Source organism: Pelobates fuscus, chromosome 8 (genome assembly GCF_036172605.1).
Source record: "Pelobates fuscus isolate aPelFus1 chromosome 8, aPelFus1.pri, whole genome shotgun sequence".
NCBI lineage: Eukaryota > Metazoa > Chordata > Amphibia > Anura > Pelobatidae > Pelobates > Pelobates fuscus.
The window spans coordinates 175,731,293-175,747,475 of record NC_086324.1 but is presented as its reverse complement, the minus strand read 5'-3'; the positions used below and the strand labels follow the sequence as shown (position 1 = coordinate 175,747,475).

The following is a 16,183-nucleotide window of genomic DNA, read 5'->3' as shown; positions in this document are numbered from 1 at the left end:
AATACCAAACCGATGTCTCAAATGCAATCAGAACCCTACCTGGTAAAATGTTACAGTGTTAAAGCATCACAAGGTTGCATAATTGCATGGGGTATGGTGCGTAAAGCCCCTTGCAGCCATTGGCAGCTTGGCTTAAGAATGCCAAGTAACCAGATTAGTGATGTCCCGGACGGTTCGTAATTTTGTAATTTTCCATGGGAGTTTTGCCATGGATCCCTCTCATGCATGCCACAGTCCAGGTGTTAGTCCTCTTGAAACAACTTTTCCATCACTATTGTGGCCAGAAAGAGTCCCTGTGGGTTTTAAATTTCGCCTGCCTATTGAAGTCTATGGCGGTTCGCCCACTTCGCCCGTTCGCGAACATTTGCGGCAATTCGCGTTCGCCGTTCGCGAACGGAAAATGTTATGTTCGTGACATCACTAAACCAGATGCCTCATATTTGTTCAACTTGTTCTGAGCTCTCTCCACTCCAAGAAGCTGGAGACCACAGCCCTGCCAATAGCTGCACATTGTCAGATTTACTAAATAGTGAAGCAGCTATGTGTAAACTGATAGCAATAAACTGTGATAAACACTACCGTGCATGGGTTTATGGGAGAAGATTTTTGTCCTGTTATCGGAGGGACCTCCGGGAGCTGCAGACAGACCCATTAAACAGTGCACCTTTAATATAGCTTGGTTGCTTCATCTAAGTGCTGCTTCGAAGTGTGTGGTTGGAGATATTCTGGAGAGTTTTACAGAAGCTTCAACTGTCTAAGAGTTGTGCTAAGAGTTTTCTTTTTTACTGTTACAGGTAAGATTCATCTGTAGGAAAAGGTTACTGATTGCACAAGGTTTGATTTCCTGTTGGTAATTATAAGGCATTTGATTTGATTAGTTAGCTACTAGCTATTGATTGCTGTTTAAATTAGCTATTGTTTGCGGCCTACCCAGGTGTTAAACATTCCTAGTGGGAGGTGATTTTAGGAGTATATAAGAGTTGTTGTCATTAGCTTGGCTAATTTAGGTTGGTTGCTTCATCTAATAGTTGCTTCTAAGTGTGTGTGGTTGGAGATATTCTGGAGGTAAACTGGAGGTAATCCGAGGTATTCAGGAGAACAAAAATTGAAGTTTTCTTTTATTTAAATTATTCACCTTATTGGAATGGCAGACTTAGTTCAGTGCAATGGTTGTTATGCATTTGTTTCACGTTCCACTTTTTGGAGGTTTAGTTGTTGTCTAATCTGTAGACAGTTCTCTATTTTGCGGCAGGAGATTGCATTTTTGAAGTCTGAGATTTGTAAATTATCTGGTAAACAAACTCAGGCTGGAACTGCTGCAAAGCCTCTGCCGCAGAGACATACTAGGAATGGCAGATGGATTACTGTAGGATCTGGTAGACTTAGAGCTGTGGATAAAAGGCATATTGCACAGTCTGTTGTTCTACATAATTCATTTTCTGCACTTTCAGAGTGTAATGGTGTTGTGGAGACAGGCTCAGGCACTGAGGGTAGTGGTGTTGTGGAGTCAGGCTCAGGCACTGAGGGTAGTGGTGTTGTGGAGACAGGCTCAGGCACTGAGGGTAGTGGTGTTGTGGAGTCAGGCTCAGGCACTGAGGGTAGTGGTGTTGTGGAAACAGGCTCAGGCACTGAGGGTAGTGGTGTTGTGGAGACAGGCTCAGGCACTTAGGGTATTGGTGTTGTGGAGACAGGCTCAGGCACTGAGGGTAGTGGTGTTGTGGAGACAGGCTCAGGCACTGAGGGTAGTGGTGTTGTGGAGACAGGCTCAGGCACTGAGGGTAGTGGTGTTGTGGAGACAGGCTCAGGCACTGAGGGTAGTGGTGTTGTGGAGACAGGCTCAGGCACTGAGGGTAGTGGTGTTGTGGAGACAGGCTCAGGCACTGAGGGTAGTGGTGTTGTGGATACAGGCTCAGGCACTGAGGGTAGTGGTGTTGTGGAGACAGGCTTGGAGACTATGGTGAGGCCTAATAGAAAGCAGTTGTTGTTGGGGGATTCCATCATAAGAGGTGTGGAGATGGATAATGGTGGTCTTGTGAGATGTCTTCCTGGAGCTACTGCTCACAGAGACATGAGACGCATTTGTAATATTGTTAAGCGAGCAAAGCAGGAAGGGGAATTGGATGTACTTGTCCATCTAGGGACAAATTACTTGACTTGCAATGAGGTTTCAAAGGAAAAGGATATTTTTTGTATTTTTGTCAATGATATACGGCAGGTTGCTTCCACACTGTCATAGTCTGATGTTCTGCCTGTGCATAACACTCAGAACGACAGGCGGATGCGTATTAGGGACTTTAACTTGTGGCTTGGTGAATGGGGTCGGGAGCAAGGATTTGGCTTTATTTCTCATGGTAGCTCTGTTTGGAATGGAAATAAACTGTACAAAAAAGAGTGTTTGCTTCTTTCTCAAAAGGGAACAAATGTTCTCAGTGAGCAGTTTAGAGGTTTTGCTAGGATGTATTTAAACTGGGGGGGGGGGGGGGGGGGGGCAAAAGGGTGATAAAACATCAATCCAATTGTCCAGAAGGTGCCTGTAGCAAGTGTGTTAAAAAATGATAAGCTTAGAGTCATGTCTACAAATGCTCGCAGTTTAGGGAATAAGATCCATGAACTCGTGGCAATAATGGCATCTGATAGTGTAGATTTAGTCGCTGTTACTGAGACATGGTATAATGAGAAAAATGGCTGGGACATAGCAATACCAGGGTACTCTTTATATAGAAAAGACAGGGAAGGCAGGAAAGGGGAGGGGTGGCCCTGTATGTGAAGGATAGCATAAAATCTAGCCTAATAAAAGTTAGTGAGGCGAACATAGAGTCCGTTTGGGTTACGTTAGAATTTGGTAATCACACAGTAACTCGTGTAGGTGTGATTTATAGGCCCCCAGGACAAATTGAAGAGTTAGATAATCTACTAGTTGAGGAAATAGCTAAAATGACAATAAAGGGGGAAGTTATCATCATGGGTGACTTTAATCTTCCTGATGTGAATTGGAAAACAAAAATAGCTACTTGTGCCAGGAGCACACATCTTCTAAACTCCCTACTGGGATTGTCTCTAAAACAAGTCGTTGAGGAGCCAACTCGTAAGGAGGCCATACTAGATTTAGTGTTAACTAATGGAGATTTGGTATTAGATATTACTGTAGGTAAAAGTTTAGGATCCAGTGATCATCAGTCAGTGTGGTTTAATATAAGAACAGTGACTGAGTCACACCACACAAAAACAAAAGTTTTAGACTTTAGAAAAACAGACTTTTCTAAAATTAGAATATGTGTAAAGGAGTCATTATCAGACTGGAACAATTTAAATGGAGTCCAAGAGAAATGGGATTTAAAAGTTGCACTGCTGAAGGCAACAGAAAATAAATTGCATTAGGCTTGTCAGTAAAAGCAATAAATTCAAGAATCCACTGTGGCACTCCGCAGATGTGGGCAAAATAGTAAAAAAAACTAAAAGTTAGCATTTAGTAATTATAAAAAAAAAAACCAGAGTGAGGAAGACAGAATGATCTATAAGATTAGGCAGAAAGAGGCTAAGCGAGTAATAAGAGCCTCCAAATCACACACAGAAGAGAAAATAGCACAGTCAGTAAAAATATGGGACAAAACATTTTTTAGATACATAAATGAGAAAAGAAAAGTAAAACAATGATTAGTTAGATTAAAAACAAAAGAAGGAAGGTATGTAGATGAGGATAAAGGTCTAGCTGACTGCCTCAATTAATATTTTTGTTCGGTATTTACAGATGAAAATGAAGGAAAGGGGCCTCAGTTAGGAAAAAGGATAAAGAAGTAATTTATTACATGTGAGTTTACAGAGGAAGGAGTTCTATTTCAACTGTCAAAAGTGAAGACAAATAAGTCAATGGGACCTGATGGAATACACCCAAAGCTATTAAAAGAGCTTAGTGGTGTACTAGCAAAAGCATTAACAGATTTATTTAACCAATCATTGTTAACAGGAGTAGTCCCAGAAGATTGGAAGTTAGCAAATGTTGTGCCCATTCACAAGAAAGGTAATAGGGAGGAGTCGAGCAACTATAGGCCAGTAAGCCTTACTTCAGTAGTGGGGAAAGTGATGGAAACCATGTTAAAGGATAGGATTGTTGAACATCTAAAAACACATGGATTTCAAGATCAGAGACAACATGGGTTTACTTCAGGGAGATCATGACAAACTAATCGTATTGATTGTTTTGATTGAGTAACTAAAATATTAGATCAGGGTGGTGCAGTAGACATTGCTTACCTCGATTTCAGTAAGGCTTTTGACACTGTTGCACATAGAAGGCTTATCAATAAATTGCAATCTTTAAGTTTGGATTCCAATATTGTTGAATGGGTAAGGCAGTGGCTGAGTGACCGGCAACAGAGGGTTGTAGTCAATGGAGTATATTCGAAGCTTGGGCTTGTCACCAGTGGGGTACCTCAGGGATCTGTACTTGGACCCATTCTCTTTAAAAAATGTATTAGTGATATTGCAGAAGGTCTTGATGGTAAGGTATGTATTTTTGCTGATGATACTAAGATATGTAACAGGGTTGATGTTCCAGGAGGGATACGCCAAATGGCAAATGATTTAGGTGAACTAGAAAAATGGTCAGAGTTGTGGCAACTGACATTTAATGTGGATAAGTGCAAGATAATGCATCTTGGACGTAAAAACCCAAGGGTAGAGTACAAAATATTTGATAGAGTCCTAACCTCAACATCTGAGGAAAGGGATTTAGGGGTGATTATTTCTGATGACTTAAAGGTAGGCAGACAATGTATTAGAGAAGCAGGAAATGCTATCAGAATGCTTGGTTGTATAGGGAGAGGTATTAGCAGTAGAAAGAGGGATGTGCTCATGCCATTGTACAGAACACTGGTGAGACCTCACTTGGAGTATTGTACGTAGTACTGGAGACTGTATCTTCAGAAGGATATTGATACTTTAGAGAGAGTTCAGAGAAGGGCTACTAAACTGGTTCATGGATAGCAGGATAAATCTTACCAGGAAAGGTTAAAGGATCTTAACATGTATAGCTTGGAGGAAAGACGAGACACGGGGGGATATGATAGAAACATTTAAATACATAAAGGGAATCAACACAGTAAAGGAGGAGACTATATTTAAAAGAAGAAACTACCACAACAAGAGGACATAGTCTTAAATTATAGGGACAACAGTTTAAAAATAATATCAGGAAGTATTACTTTACTGAGAGAGTAGTGGATGCATGGAATAGCCTTCCAGCTGAAGTGGTAGAGGTTAACACAGTAAAGGAGTTTAAGCATGCGTGGGATAGGCATAAGGCTATCCTAACTATAAGATAAGGCCAGGGACTAATGAAAGTATTTCGAAAATTGGGCAGACTAGATGGGTCGAATGGTTCTTATCTGCCGTCACATTCTATGTTTCTATGTTTAAAAGTGAAAACTTTAAACATAACCTTTTTTGGTTTTTACTAATTTTGTGTTTTACTTTTCAATTAATTTATTTTAATGTATTATTTTAATTTTCTTCTCTTTAAGCATAAATTCTGATATAATGTATCAAACCAAAAAATATTTATAGCACTTTATATAAGGGCACTTTATACTCATATTTGCACTCTCGGTTGGAGCACCTTTATGCACTTTATTGATTTATAACATTTATCAATATATTTATATATCAATTTATACATATAGAATTGTGGATAGATTAACGATCTTCTTTGAGCCACGTCTACTATGTCCCATTGAACTTCGCTCTGTCACAGAAAGATAACTCAGTGTTTAAACCAAATATCACTGAGAAAAGTACTCCGACCGAAAACTAAAAAGCCCATACTATAGTCCTAATATATACAATGCATAGAATGTAATAATATGAAATATGTGCAGAAGGAAAATGGATGGTTGCAATATAATGACATATCAGACAGATTAAAGACAATGGCCCTCACAATATAAAATATATCCACACTAATTTTAATAGTTTATCCAACAATATTAAATCATTTGTAAAGCGTATCCAAAAATATTAACATGGTTATTCACCAAATCGAAGAATCAACGTGAATCTCAAAAATTCAAAGTTAGCTTTGCTTTCAGATGGGCAACTCTGGCTTTAAATTTTAAATTCACTTTGAATTCTCGAGTTAGTAAATAACTCTGTAAGTTGGAGCCAGTAGTGGTATAAAGGAACCTTCTTAAAACGTTTAACTATCACAGATAATGTGGGATACTCCTGTTCCCTGATATAGAGGGGCCACTGCTGGCTGAGGTAGACGAGCATTGCAGGTATAAGATAGTTGGCCATACAAGATCCATAATAGTCCTCCAATTGGTCCAAGAGTTCTGGGGTTAGGTACAATAGTAAGAAATGCGGCTGGGGGATTTCCTCTTGTATGGATGAAACCGGAAATATTTAGCATGATGGCAAAGCTCTGTGAGTCAGAAAAATTACAATTTATTTTATTTTTTAATTTATAAAGCATTGTTTATAAAAACAGTTCTGCTAGTGTTTATGCCTCATAGTTCCATACGAAAGGTCAGGTCTTGTCCTTCCATCTTCTTTTCGTATTCTTCATCAAATACATTGTTCTGGGCAACTGTGAAATGATTCTTCCAGTCTCCAACAGTTCCTGGAAAAAGAAATGGGTGTTAAGGGGTCAGAGAACATTGGGGAGCCAGGATAACTTATGTACTGATGTTTTTACTGCAAATATTTAAAAGAAAAAAATATATACTACTCCAGTAATTCAAGAAATCCCTGTGATTTAAACTAGAGTGGTTAGAGTGAAATAACATCCGATACATGGAATAAAAAAAACATTGTGTACGTAGAATACATACCTTTCCTCATAAATGCTGAGATGGACTGATCAAACACAACCGAAGGAAGCACACTGAAATTGGTCATTGGATTATTCTTCATGGCCTGGAAGGAGGTGTGGTGTTTGATTGTCTCCAAAACATCTTCAGATAGATCCTTGCCGAGAAACTTGACCATTCTGCGAATCTCACGCATTGGGTCCTGGTTACATAAGGGATTTAGGGTAATATTTGTTTGTTTGTTTGTTTATTTATTTTTAATACTCAACCTTTTTTCCATAATTGCCATCTATACCTCGATCATGTCCTCGTAGAAGATGTAGAGTATCTGATGTTTGTCTCTTGCTTTCCACCAGCCAATCACATGGTCAAACCAGCTTCCCCAGGGAACTACAAGAAAGAACAAAGATTACATGACCCATTGCCACCACTGACTTACTCTACATGGTCAAATCAGGTTCCCCAGAGAATTATGGAAAAGAACAAAGATTACATGACCCATTGCAACCACTGACTTACTATACATGGTCAAATCAGGTTCCCCAGAGAATTATGAGAAAGAACAAAGATTACATGACTCAATGCCAGGACCGGCTTACTCAACATGGTCAAATCATAAAAGGAAAACGTATGATCTTCAGTTCTGTCACTGACTGTCTGTGTGAGCATGGCCTGTAGGATGTTACCGTCATTTTAATACTCAAATAAATGGAGTAGTGAGCTATAAAATCTAAGAAAGCCCTGACATTCACCATTGACCATCATGAATAGATTTTAAAATGTATTACACTAAAGTCTGCAATGAAACTTAAAGGGACACTATAGTCACCAAAACAACTACAGCTTAATGTATAGTATACAGCTTAATGTAGTTGTTTTGGTGAGTATAGAGAGTCCCTGCAGGGTATTTGTTTCAGAGAAAATGCAGTGTTTGCATTACAGCCTAGTGATAACTTCACTGGCCACTCCTCAGATGGCTGTTAGAGATGCTTCCTGGGGCAGTGCTGCACAGTGTGACTGACATTCAGTGTCTCCACTCCCTGCATGCAGACACTGAACTTTCCTCATAGAGATACATTGATTCAATGAATCTCTATGAGAAGATGCTGATTGGCAAGAACAGCATTTGGCTCCGCCCCGGCCCACCTCCTTGGCTGAGATAATCAAAATTGACACTCTCAGCCAATCCAGACCTATGGGAAAGCATTGTGATTGGCTTTTGATCATCACTTTTGATAATGTCAGCCAAGGAGGCAGATCAGGGGCAAAGCCAGCAGCAGCAGACTGGAATAAATGTCAAATGTTAGGGGGCAAGGAGAGGCCTTGGAAGGGTGGGGGCTAGATGGTGGTTTTAACAATAAAGGATCAGGAATACATGTTTGTGTTCCTGACCCTATAGTGTTCCTTTAACATTTAATAGTCAATGCTTAAAACATTCTGATATGTTTTGTTAGCAAAACTCTCTAATTTCACTACAGTTTGCAGTTGTAACTTTGTTTATTCATAAAGTTTCCCAATCTGATATTTAAACTTTAATCTGGGTTCAACTGGTACTGATCATAGCTTTTAGCCACATAATTGACTGTTTCTGCATAAATAATTTTGTAATTCCCACTGATTCCTGCACCAGTATTCAGACCCTTTCTCTCACTCCCTTCCAACAAACAGTTTGCAATAAAACAGTTGGAAATGTAATCGGGGATTGTAGAGAAATATTCTGGGAGATGTAATTCCAATAACAGCTATCATAAATAGAAAGATGATCCCTGGATCCCAAACAACAGAAAGCTTTGCTCTGAGCAGAACCGAGCTGGTTGGCTCCTACCCTCCTACACTTCACCTCTTGCAGTGCTGGGTTAATCATGTCCAACAGTTCAGACACCATAGACCAGAAAGAGGGGCTTCTGATAGGCCAATTCACTTCCTGGTGTGGACAGAGTTCAGTAATAGAATAATGCGGAGGGATTTGCCAAATGTTTAGTAACTTTTAAAGTATGTATCTGTTTTATCATTTGGATTGGTTATAACCCCCCTGCCCGGACCTCAATCTGTCTCACACAATCTGTAGATGATGAGCAGATAAACATTACGACTCCATGTGACACAGTCTGTGCTGAAATAAATGAAACAATAAATGAATAGGACCTTAGAAGGTCTGACAGCAAGTCTGGCTCCGAATTCAGACAGAGAAATCAGAATCAACACAAAGACCCTCTGCCCACTCACCTTCTCCAGACAGGAAGGATGAGAAGTAATTATCCCAGGTCCCGGGTTCCGGGAGACCTTTATTCATCTTCTGGAAGAAATAGTAGGAAACCATACAGTCCTTGGCATTCCTAGCAACATATACAACCTGCAGGAGGAGAAATGTGACTGCATCATGCTATATAACATGATCAACCTGCAGGGGAAATGGCGAAAGAGGAGGAGTTATAGGGAGGGTTATATGGAATAATAGGAGGGGTTATAGGGAGGGTTATATGGAGTAATAGGAGGAGTTATAGGGAGGGTTATATGGAGTAATAGGAGGGTTATAGGGAGGGTTATATGGAGTAATAGGAGGAGTTATAGGGAGGGTTATATGGAGTAATAGGAGGAGTTATAGGGAGGGTTATATGGAGTAATAGGAGGGTTATAGGGAGGGTTATATGGAGTAATAGGAGGAGTTATAGGGAGGGTTATATGGAGTAATAGGAGGAGTTATAGGGAGGGTTATATGGAGTAATAGGAGGAGTTATAGGGAGGGTTATATGGAGTAATAGGAGGGTTATAGGGAGGGTTATATGGAGTAATAGGAGGAGTTATAGGGAGGGTTATATGGAGTAATAGGAGGAGTTATAGGGAGGGTTATATGGAGTAATAGGAGGAGTTATAGGGAGGGATATATGGAGCAATAGGAGGAGTTATAGGGAGGGTTATATGGAGTAATAGGAGGAGTTATAGGAAAGGTTATATGGAGTAATAGGAGGGGTTATAGGGAGGGTTATATGGAGTAATAGGAGGAGTTATAGGGAGGGTTATATGGAGTAATAGGAGGAGTTATAGGGAGGGTCATATGGAATAATAGGAGGAGTTATAGGGAGGGTTATATGGAGTAATAGGAGGAGTTATAGGGAGGGTTATATGGAGTAATAGGAGGAGTTATAGGGAGGGTTATATGGAGCAATAGGAGGAGTTATAGGGAGGGTTATATGGAGTAATAGGAGGGGTTACAAGGAGGGTTATATGGAGTAATAGGATGAGTTATAGGGAGGTTATATGGAGTAATAGGAGGAGTTATATGGAGGGTTATATGGAGCAATAGGAGGAGTTATAGGGAGTAATATGAGGGGTTATAGGGAAGGACATAGGAAGTAATAGGAGAGATTAAAATGAAGTTTTAGATGTTGCACCTTACACCCAGTTGTTGTCCCTGACCACTTACCTTTGCATTCTTTTCCCAGAAAGAGGGAGGAATCAGCCGTATAGGAAGGTGAGTTTTTATTAAACGTTGGGACGTCATTGCATTTGCAAGGTCAATTCCTACAACAGAGAAATACAGATAATATCCTGTTCCATGTCTCTTTACCGCTCTTATTGTCTACTTTCTGTATAACCGCAGGATCTTTACAGTAAAAGATAATGAAATGACTGTCTCACACAAAACTGAATTTTTCACCATGTGATATAGTCTAAGTGAAAGTGATGCTGGGTCAGGGGGCGTAGTCTGGGTGCCAACTCCCACTACCCTTAACCCTGCAAGTGTAATTATTGCAGTTTTCATAAACTGCACTATTTACCCTGCAGGATTAAGTCCTCCTCTAGTGGCTGTCTATCAGGCGGCCACTAGAGGGACTTCCGTGTTCATAGAACACGAAAAGTGTTTTAAGCAACGCTGGACGTCCTCATGCTATGTGAGGACCTCCAGTGTCGCCAAAATCCCAATAGGAAAGCATTGAATAGAGTAGTGTAGAGGAGGCGTAGAGTAGAGACATCAGCGGTGGACTCCAGTAAGTCAGTGAAACGGTTTTAACCCCTTCAGCAACTTGGGATGGGGTGTAGGAGGGAAACTAATATGTTTTCCTGGCACTGGAGAATCCATTTAAGCCAATCAATACATAGTATAGAACTAGTAAATTCTGCAGGACTGTCTCACTCGAACACCTTTAACCTACTAATCAGGGTTATATCAGGGACGATATGGAAGCAGAAACAAATCTGAGAATGATCAGCTCCTGCCGGGTGAAGAGGAGTTTTAGAAGATGTAAGTACATAACATTTAACAGAACATTCGAATGACTGTTCAGCTCCCGACAATCTTTTTTGCTCGAGAAATTCTAATCATTGAATGTGTTTTGATGGATCGAGTGTGATTCTCAGAAAACAGCTAAAAAGAGTTATTTTGCACATGACGGGATTTTGGGATTTTGAAGTCATTGTTAGGTGCAGTTGTGAAGGTTGCCCATTGCTGGTGTAGAATAAACCCAAGCTGTGAGTCAATATGGTTTTAACTGCAAGTTCTGGGGTTCTTGGGCTTATGAAGCAATTTGGGGCAGAATGTCACAGCCTAGCGGAAACGTTTAATGTCTATGTGGTTTCCATGGTAACTGCTCTACATTTCAAACTTTTGTCCCAGTTTTCCATAATGCACAGCCCAGATACGTTTTAAAGGTACAGTCATTGTCTAAGAAGCTGTATTCTATTACCAGAAGGTATGATCTTATTTGGAACCAGGTCTATAAATGGCACTTTCATAAAGCACGGGGCCCGCATGGCTTTCTCTACGTCACCCTCCTGAAGAATCAGGTCCAGAATTTCTTGAGCCCATGTGGTCCCTGCAAACATGACATCATTTTTCCTTTTTAAAGCAAATGTAATATAAATAAAATCATCATCAAAACATAAACGGAAATAAATGGAAGCGCTGCCAAGGTCCTATCAGCCATTTCTATGTTTTTTTCATTATATAAATGTGTATTCAATAATTAAAAATGGCCACACATACACACACGCCTTCCAATGTTTCGCTGTCACCCAACAGCAAAGGCAGGGGATGTACTATCAGTGACAGCTCATAGCACATCAATCATGACAAGTTTGAACTGCTTGCACCCAGGAACGACAGCTCAGATTTTGTGTTTCATATCTTTAGCATCTATAACCTGACTGGTAACTGAGAACGCTAAAGAGGTATAATGAAGGCATTTAGTAATCACAGGGCGTAGAAGGTGGATTTAGGTCAAACAGAGGAGATTTAGACGAAGAAAAAAAATATTTGCATTTATTCTTCCCTGTACGCTAATTAAGGAGTTTCACTCAGAGTAACGAATCTCAGATGAATAGGATTTAAATCATCCCACAGATATCAGTTTCATTATGATTTATGTTTATCCCACGGTTGAATCGGATCGTGTAATAAAACAGTATCAGGTAACTGCTCCACTAATAGGACGACATGGGCCTAGGTATGGTGCTACATATAGATTGGATGAGATTTTGGATGGATGGACGGACAGAGAGACAGACAATATCTGAAAGGCACATATGGAGCGGACACGTACTGTAAACTGCATGTAGTACTGTAGAACAGAGTCTGAGTTCAATCCTCACCAACAGCGAGAAAAGCCACAGAACCCTCAGGTCACAACTTTACCCACACGAGAGATTGGGAAACATACCAGCAGCGCATCTGCCCGGTTACCGAAAGACCCCGGGGACTCATGACTCATTTAATTAGCAGTATACCACAACATTCGGAGGACCAGGACAAGATTATCCCACAATGCATACCCGCCACGGTTTGAATAGGATGGGTGCTTTTGGCAGATTACCCCTGGTTACTGACATGTCTGGGGGTCCCCACACTTTTATCCATTTTCATGTATTTTTAACTCTTTGCAATACATACTTAATGTATTCAATTATTATTTTGGGAAATAATCTGGAATAGTTTGTGAATTATTTCTTAAACAATTCTTAAACTACTCAGTCTCAGGTTTAGTGTCAACACCGAAACTCAGTGGCCAACTGAATAAATTTTTAGACCTTCCAGTCTTGGGCAAATTCTGATAAATTCACGGCTAGATTTGTAGAAATTTCTACCTCCATTCTTTTACCTATGTCAATGACCATGTGTGTGTTATGTATACTCAGGGTTCTGTATAATAATGAATTTTGAGGCAAAGTTCAACATAGCGATTGTCTTTTAAAACTTTGATCCCTAATAGTCCTTTACATAAACCTTGTGATCACACACAGCGCCCTGCATGATAAATACATACTTCACAGGCTCTCTCATTGTCCTGGTGAAACTTATGGTTCGTGATAAAAACCTTTGTTTCCAGTAACGCGATCCTGTCTGAATTTAAGAGCAAAGAATCTCAAGGTGTTTAATAGAGAGAGCATTAGAACGTCTTCGCCAGAGATTAAAACCCAGAGGAAGAGATTGGGGAGCTGTCGCCTCACCGAAGAGCTTACAATCTGTGCAGAGTCTCTTCTCACCTGCTTTGGGGTAAGTTGCAATCAGGACATCATCTTCTCTGGCCTGAAAGTTGTATATTGTGTCCCAGGCATCACACGTGTCCCCTGGCAGGGGAACTCCTTCAACTTGGCCCATGGAAAAGCGATGCTTCTCCAACTCTTTGACCAATGTATCCAACATTTCTTGATCCATTCTAGATTAAATGGGGATTTATAAATGACAACGATAAAAAGGTTTCAGGTCAGGTTATCTGAAAGAAACACTTTAGAGTATACTTTACCTGTTCAGGAACTGAAGAAAGTTTTGCTTATGAAACTGAAATGTTGAATTTTTATTTGAGCAAATAAAAGTTATGTTTTACAAACATTTTTGAAAAGTATTGAGACTGCTATCTGTATGGCAAACTGTATCTATCTATCTATCTATCTATCTATCTATCTGTCTGTCTATCTGTCTATCTGTCTATCTGTCTATCTGTCTATCTATCTATCTATCCAGTATCTATCTATATATCTATCTATCTATCTATACACACATATCCATACATACATACACACACGGTTATAGGATAACTTTTGGGCTGTATTCTGATTGGCTGAAAACTCCTGGATTAGAATACAGATTGATTTCTAGGGATTTAGTTTGTTGTGTTCTCGTCGCCTGTTTTCAGAACATTTTCGTGCATTTCTTAAATCTCCCTCCAGATGTGTCATTGCACAGAAAAAAAACAACCTTTTATATTTAAGCAAAACTGATTCTTTAAGTGTAATGTTTTCCCAATTCTCCCATTATAGAGGGAGAATTCTGAGTCAGTGCACACGCAATAACACGCTAGGATACAATGACATCGAGAGAAATCCTTACACTTAAACCACTTCCATATTCAATAAGTAATACATCAGCTTTGTCAGACTAACTCCCATCCCTTGTTGTAATCTCCCCACCATTCTTTTAGTTCCCGTATGAATGAAACAGTATGGCCCTCTGGGCGTTTTATCTCTTACACTGAAACCGGGGACATTTGAGGACACGGCTACTGAATTATAAAAAGGTATCCATCGAAGCATTGTATCCAGCTGTGTTATCTATTGGTAATAATTCCCATCCCAGGTGAATTGCCCGCAGACAGTCCCAGTTTATGGAATAATCCCTCTGTGTGAGGTCATTCATTGTGTGTCTTACCTGGGAAGCTTTTACCTGATAAAGGAGCTCTCGACTTGTCCGGCTTCTGCGGGATTAGTTTTAGCTCTTTGTAACTATTACGGTTTGTTATCTGCCGCAGGCCTGGGCTATGTCTAGTCCCACTCCTCTTCCTGTTACCCTCTCCCTAACTTGAACTTTGTTCTGTTTAATTAAAGCTTCCTTCTATGAATTCTACGTCCTCCCCTTGTCTCCATTCACCCTTACCCCTTTATAAAGCCTCACAGCTTCCTCTCTTGCATTCCTACACAGTATAGAAAAACAAACCCAAGTGTGTATTCATGTTCCTACCTCTCAGCCTACCGCCCCCCCTTTCCTTCCACCCCCATTGTCTCCCCGGTGAATGTCCAAGCCCTTCCCTCGAATCCTGCTGAACTCCACATTATCTTGTTTTATTTACGTTTGTTAAAGGGTCTTTATCTTTTCCACCTGGTTCACTCGAACAATGTAATTATAACGAATATCAGCAGCATAGCAGAGATGTGAACAATGGGAGCTTGCGGTGAAACAGTTAATCCATAACCAGTGCGTTGTGAATGAGTCCGTTTACGTAATATCAGATTACATAATGGCAGCGCTCTTACACTATCCGAGCACATGCAATAAACTCAGTGGGAATGAGTTCACACCTGATCTGCAAAATGTTGGGAGGAAAAAAGTCAAGATTATTTAGAAATGCACAAAAAAGTCCTGCGCTCAAACTCCCACTACTCCTGGACGGCAGCAATGACCATAGTACACAACAGCCCCAATACATACAATAACCCCCCTACCCCCCCCCCCCCCAAAAAAAAGGTACTTGCACAATGTCCCAAATCCCTGAATATTTATATAAATAGAGGTTTTTAGTATGACTCCAATGGCCACGAGAGGGTATGGCCACCTGCCACGTCAAGGCAGACCTCTTAGGTGGGTCCTAAACTAACAATTCACCTTGCTTGCTTCAGCTTAAGGTCAGGGCTCGAGTCCTGCAGGAACGCGTGGGAACGGCGTTCCTGCCCTTTTTTTAGTGCAGGAACGCCGTTCCCGTTTGTGGTCCTGCAGGCACTCAGGGGGCGGCAAAAAATGCCGCCACCAAATGTCCCCGTGTTCCCCCTGTCATGGGGGGCCCAAGAGGTGGCCTAATGGCCACCTGAAGGATCCCCCCCGGCCGGCTCTTGTCTCGCTGTCAGACGCGGCGAGGGAGCTGTGTCCTCTCTGCTCCCTCTCGCCGCGCGCCGTTTGCTGATGCTGGGAGCCGGAATATGACGTCATTTCCGGCTCCCGGCATCAGCAGACAGCCCGCGCGGCGAGAGGGAGCAGAGAGGACACAGCTCCCTCGCCGCGTCTGACAGCGAGACAAGAGCCGGCCGGGGGGGATCCTTCAGGTGGCCATTAGGCCACCTCTTGGGCCCCCCATGACAGGGGGAACACGGGGACATTTGGGGGCGGCATTTTTTGCCGCCCACTGAGTGCCTGGACATTTTTAAATTAAAAAATATATATACAAATAATTTTTGTGTATGTGAGTGTGTGTGTCTGTGAGTGTATGTGTGTGTGTGTCTGTGAGTGTATGTGTGTGTGTCTGTGAGTGTATGTGTGTGTGTGTGTCTGTGAGTGTGTGTGTGTGTGTGTGTCTGTGTGTGAGTGTGTGTCTGTGAGTGTATGTGTGTGTGTCTGTGAGTGTGTGTGTGTGTATGTGTCTGTGAGTGTATGTGTGTGTGTCTGTGTATGTGTC

General features: G+C 41.1%; 1 protein-coding gene across 3 annotated transcripts in view; it reads right to left on the bottom strand.

Moving 5' to 3' along the window:
* Positions 1–6,419: 6,419 nt before the first annotated feature.
* The window catches only part of LOC134572080 (sulfotransferase 1C4-like), a 52,864-nt gene continuing 43,100 nt past the window's right edge, over positions 6,420–16,183 (bottom strand). The window contains exons 1-8 of one of the 3 annotated variants that reach the window (XM_063430889.1): positions 14,449–14,764; positions 13,287–13,459; positions 11,492–11,620; positions 10,231–10,328; positions 9,033–9,159; positions 7,102–7,196; positions 6,828–7,008; positions 6,420–6,616 (exon numbers count right to left, since the gene is read on the bottom strand). In XM_063430889.1, coding sequence (XP_063286959.1) covers positions 6,504–6,616; positions 6,828–7,008; positions 7,102–7,196; positions 9,033–9,159; positions 10,231–10,328; positions 11,492–11,620; positions 13,287–13,458 — 915 coding nt within the window. In that variant the 5' untranslated portion in view covers position 13,459; positions 14,449–14,764 and the 3' untranslated portion in view covers positions 6,420–6,503. Of the gene's footprint in view, positions 6,617–6,827; positions 7,009–7,101; positions 7,197–9,032; positions 9,160–10,230; positions 10,329–11,491; positions 11,621–13,286; positions 13,460–14,448; positions 14,765–16,183 lie in introns of those variants that run through there. The other 2 variants (XM_063430890.1, XM_063430892.1) reach the window with 2 other exon arrangements.